At 37.1% G+C, this 2265-nt stretch overlaps 1 protein-coding gene across 1 annotated transcript; it reads left to right on the plus strand.

Annotated features, from left to right (window-relative positions):
* The first annotated feature begins 232 nt into the window (after positions 1 to 232).
* Positions 233 to 1228, plus strand: LOC100657784 (olfactory receptor 6C1-like). Its single transcript, XM_003405085.3, has one exon. The coding sequence runs from the start codon at positions 266 to 268 to the stop codon at positions 1202 to 1204; it is 939 nt and encodes a 312-aa protein (XP_003405133.1). The 5' UTR covers positions 233 to 265; the 3' UTR covers positions 1205 to 1228.
* The last annotated feature ends 1037 nt before the right edge of the window (positions 1229 to 2265 follow it).

Consider the following 2265-nt stretch of genomic DNA (forward strand, 5'->3'; position numbering starts at 1 on the left):
TAAGCAGTGTGATAATCTAAAGTTTTTTGAGTTTGGTTTTTAACCTGCTTTCACCGAAATTTTCACCTGTAAAAGAAAAGAAAATAAAGTATTGCTGTCATTATGTGGGTGCTTTGAATTTCCCTTGAAGGGAAATAACATACTCTCTTAGCCAACTTCCAGCTCCACACTTGGATATATTGTTAATGTAGTCTTCTTTTCAAGCTTGTCCTTTGTGTTTTCTCCTATAGATCTGGCAGGAAAAAAAGAAAGAAGCAACTGAAGAATGAGAAACCATACAGCAATAACAGAGTTTGTCCTCTTGGGATTGTCAGATGACCCAAAGCTTCAGATTGTGATTTTTGTCTTTCTGCTTATCACCTACATGCTCAGCATCACTGGGAACCTGACCATTATCACCCTCACTCTGCTGGATTCCCACCTCCAGACCCCCATGTATTTCTTCCTCAGGAATTTCTCCTTATTAGAAGTTTCATTCACAACTGTCAGTATACCCAGATTCCTGGGCACCATTATTACAGAAGATAAAACCATTTCCTTTAATAACTGCATTGCTCAGTTATTTTTTTTAATTCTCTTGGGGGTCACTGAGTTTTACCTCCTGACTGCCATGTCCTATGACCGCTACGTGGCCATCTGCAAACCCCTGCATTACGTGACTATCATGAATCGCAGAGTCTGCACACTGCTTGTCTTCTCTTCATGGCTGGCTTCATTCTTAATTATATTCCCTGTGCTCATGTTGCTGTTAAAGCTCGATTACTGTAGATCTAACATTATTGACCATTTTACCTGTGACTATTTTCCCTTGCTGCAACTTTCTTGTTCAGACACAAAATCCCTAGAGATAATGGGTTTTTCCTATGCTGTGTTTATTCTAATATTCACATTGGCATTAGTAATTCTGTGTTACATATATATCATCAGGACAATTTTGAGAATTCCCTCTGCGAGTCAGAGGACAAAGGCTATTTCCACATGTTCTTCCCACATGATTGTCTTATCCATCTCTTATAGTAGCTGCATTTTTGTGTATGTTAAACCTTCAGCAGAAGAGAGGGTGGCTTTGAGCAAAGGAGTAGCTGTGCTAAACATCTCAGTAGCTCCCATGCTGAACCCTTTTATTTATAGCCTAAGGAATCAACAAGTCAAGCAAGCTTTCATGGACATGGTAAGGAGGACTGTGTTTTTCACAAGCAAATGAAAAGACGTGGTGTCATGAATTAGAGGCACACAGAAGGGCAATTTAAAAATAAACATGAATTTTCAGTATCCTGTTCAAATCAAAATGGCCTCCCTTTCATTCATGTTCACGCATACATTTTTTATTTTTCTGTAATAATTACAGGGATATTTGTTAATATATTTCTCATCTTCTTAAAATACTTCTTTTATATCTTTCTGACTCCCCCTTCTTCTAGACAGCTTTGTTAATCATAATTTCTTCAACAATAATTATTTTGAAGAGCGAAATTATGTTTTGAGTTGTGGTTAGGAAAACAGTAATCCGAGAAATACAAGAGCCACTCTAAAAATATTCCTATGATATTTCAGTTACTATACACAGAACATAATTTTTTCACTTGTGTTTTTTTTTTTTTTTTTGACAGGGATGTGATTCCCATCATGCAGTTTCTCTAGGAAATATGGTTGAGGGGGATTCCATATAATTTAAAGAAAAACGAAAAAAGATTTGTTTTAAAAAGCAAAAAAAGAAAAATTATTCCTCACTTTAATATGTTATGACCATGTAATTTACATATTAATAAAGCAGCCTAGATCATTATCAATACATATTTCTTTAGGCTAAATAGACCTCTTTCATCCTATAATCTCCCCTAATAAATAAGTAGGTAGGTATATACATACATATATACATGCAGGTGTGCATACATACATACATACACAGATGCTGCAAAAAATACTGAATGGAGAGGCAGAGCCAACGTTGCACCCTAGACAGACACATGATGTCATCCTTCTGCAGCAACTATGTGACAAAGTAAAACAGATACAAACGTCAATCCTGGAACCCTAAGCATTGAATGAAGGGTAAAGAACTAGATCAAATACTGAATGGAAGAAAAAAATAATTAAAAAGAATAGGGAGAGATATGGTTGGAGGTCACCTGCCAACTAACATGGCACAGCTTTGCCATCTTGGAGCACAGCAAGCAATGACCCTGGGCAGGGAGTAAGGGAAGACAACTCCACGGAGCTCCCAACAGGAGACACAGCACCCTGTAACCAGGGAAACATTCTTTC

Source organism: Loxodonta africana, chromosome 4 (assembly GCF_030014295.1).
Source record: "Loxodonta africana isolate mLoxAfr1 chromosome 4, mLoxAfr1.hap2, whole genome shotgun sequence".
NCBI classification, from domain to species: Eukaryota; Metazoa; Chordata; class Mammalia; order Proboscidea; family Elephantidae; genus Loxodonta; species Loxodonta africana.

What these genes read in the sequence shown, in the direction of transcription:
- LOC100657784 (XM_003405085.3), top strand. Translation starts at nt 266, where the DNA reads ATGAGAAACCATACAGCAATAACAGAGTTTGTCCTCTTGGGATTGTCA.